Genomic DNA, 2,298 nt, shown 5'->3' on the forward strand with positions numbered 1-2,298 from the left:
TTTGCTTTTTCCATGATCCAGTGGATGTTGGCAATTTGATCTCTGGTTCCTCTGCCTTTTCTAAAACCAGCTTGAACATCTAGAAGTTTACAGTTCACATATTGCTGAAGCCTGGCTTGGAGAATTTTGAGCATTACTTTACTAGCATGTGAGATGAGTGCAATTGTGTGGTAGTTTGAGCATTCTTTCACATTGCCTTTCTTTGGGATTGGAATGAAAACTGACCTTTTCCAGTCCTATGGCCACTGCTGAGTTTTCAAAATTTGCTGACATACTGAGTGCAGCACTTTCAGAGCATCATCTTTTAGGATTTTAAATAGCTCAACTAGAATTCCATCACCTCTACTAGCTTTGTTCGTAATGATACTTCCTAAGGCCCACTTGACTTCACATTCCAGGATGTCTGGCTCTAGGTGAGTGATCACACCATCGTGATTATCTGGGTCCTGAAGATCTTTTTTGTATAATTCTTCTGTGTATTCTTGCCACCTCTTCTTAATATCTTCTGCTTCTGTTAGGTCCATACCATTTTTGTCCTTTATCGAGCCCATCTTTGCACGAAACGTTCCCTTGGTATCTCTAATTTTCTTGAAGAGATCTCTAGTCTTTCCTATTCTCTTGTTTTCCTCTCTTTCTTTGCATTGAACACTGAGGAAGGCTTTCTTATCTCTCCTTGCTATTCTTTGGAACTCTGCATTCAGATACTTATATCTTTCCTTTTCTCCTTTGCTTTTCGCTTCTCTTCTTTTCACAGCTATTTGTAAGGCATCCCCAGACAGCCATTTTGCTTTTTTGCATTTCTTTTCCATGGGGATGGTCTTGATCCCTGTCTCCTGTACAATGTCACGAACCTCAGTCCATAGTTCATCAGGCACTCTATCTATCAGATCTAGGCCCTTAAATCTATTTCTTACTTCCACTGTATAATCATAAGGGATTTGATTTAGGTCATACCTGAGTGGTCTAGTGGTTTTCCCTACTTTCTTTAATTTAAGTCTGAATTTGGCAATAAGGAGTTCATGATCTAGGCCACAGTCAGCTCCCAGTCTTGATTTTGCTGACTGTATAGAGCTTCTCCATCTTTGGCTGCAAAGAATATAATCAATCTGATTTTGGTGTTGACCATCTGGTGATGTCCATATGTAGAGTCTTCTCTTCTATTGTTGGAAGAGGGTGTTTGCTATGACCAGTGCATTCTCTTGGCAAAACTCTATTAGCCTTTGCCCTGCTTCATTCCATACTCCAAGGCCAAATTTGCCTGTTACTCCAGGTGTTTAATTACCATTAATTTATTTTATTCCCTCTGAAGTCATTGTCAAACAAAACAACTGACTGGTTGTCCTTCTGATTTATCAGTCTATCTCCTGTGAATTTAATTACCATGAGTCATAACAACATGCTATGAAAAACTCAGATCTAGACTAATTAAGACATAGAGAATCCTATAAGAAAACTTTTCATTTTATGTTTCTCTTCTGTACCTTTTAATTGTAACAGAAGAAAAAACTTGAATCTTGAAAGAGGTAAATTTGTAACAGATAAAAGGAAGGACTTATTTATACACTGTGTTGCACTTTATTAATCTCCAATGGTAAAGCATTCAATAAAGAACTAGACAGATTTTTGAAGGATGACTTCAAGGTAGATGCTCAAGAAACACCTTGAAAGCATTTTAATGGTCAGCCCCTTCGTGGATAATGAGGTTCACAGAAAATATGGAAAATGCTCAATAAGAATTCTAAAGAAAGATTTATAATTGTAGTGATTGAGCACAAGTTCAAAATCACTATAATGAGTAAACTAAATTTAATGGATAATTAAAATGTGTTTAGTTCTAGGCTACTTAAACTATAATAAATTATTTGCAGCTCTTAAAAAAGAAATGTAGCATATTATTTTATCCATGAAAATAATAATGTTTCCACCTACTAGGGAAGGTTCATTGGCATTCCACAGCAACTCACTGGGGTCCGCGTTTTCTGGATCATATATCCATAAAACGACAATCTACAAAATAAAATGTGTTTGCATTTCTTTACATTTTGGACAAAGTTCATTTTTAGTTGTGGCAAAATATAACTGTAAAAATGTTTTAATTTGTTTTTAAAATTTCAAATATCTCAATTTAAAAAAAATCAAAATTAGTATGTGTTGTTTTTAACAAGAGAAACAATCCAAAGAATTAATAACATCCTCTACACTCCTGCTGCTGCTGCTGCTGCTGCTAAGTCGCTTCAGTCGTGTCCGACTCTGTGCGACCCTGTAGACGGCAGCCCACCAGGCTCCCCCGTCCCTGGG

General features: G+C 36.8%; 1 protein-coding gene across 1 annotated transcript in view; it reads right to left on the reverse strand.

Annotated features, from left to right (window-relative positions):
- The window catches only part of LOC104997965 (chromosome unknown open reading frame, human C1orf101), a gene marked incomplete at its 5' end in the record, with an annotated part of 138,826 nt that overhangs the window by 100,910 nt on the left and 35,618 nt on the right, over positions 1–2,298 (reverse strand). Inside the window, one exon of the mRNA XM_010852945.1 lies at positions 1,930–2,007. Coding sequence (XP_010851247.1) covers positions 1,930–2,007 — 78 coding nt within the window. The remainder of the gene's footprint in view (positions 1–1,929; positions 2,008–2,298) is intronic.

This window comes from Bison bison, unplaced genomic scaffold (assembly GCF_000754665.1).
Source record: "Bison bison bison isolate TAMUID 2011002044 unplaced genomic scaffold, Bison_UMD1.0 scf7180017864317, whole genome shotgun sequence".
Classification (NCBI taxonomy): domain Eukaryota; kingdom Metazoa; phylum Chordata; class Mammalia; order Artiodactyla; family Bovidae; genus Bison; species Bison bison.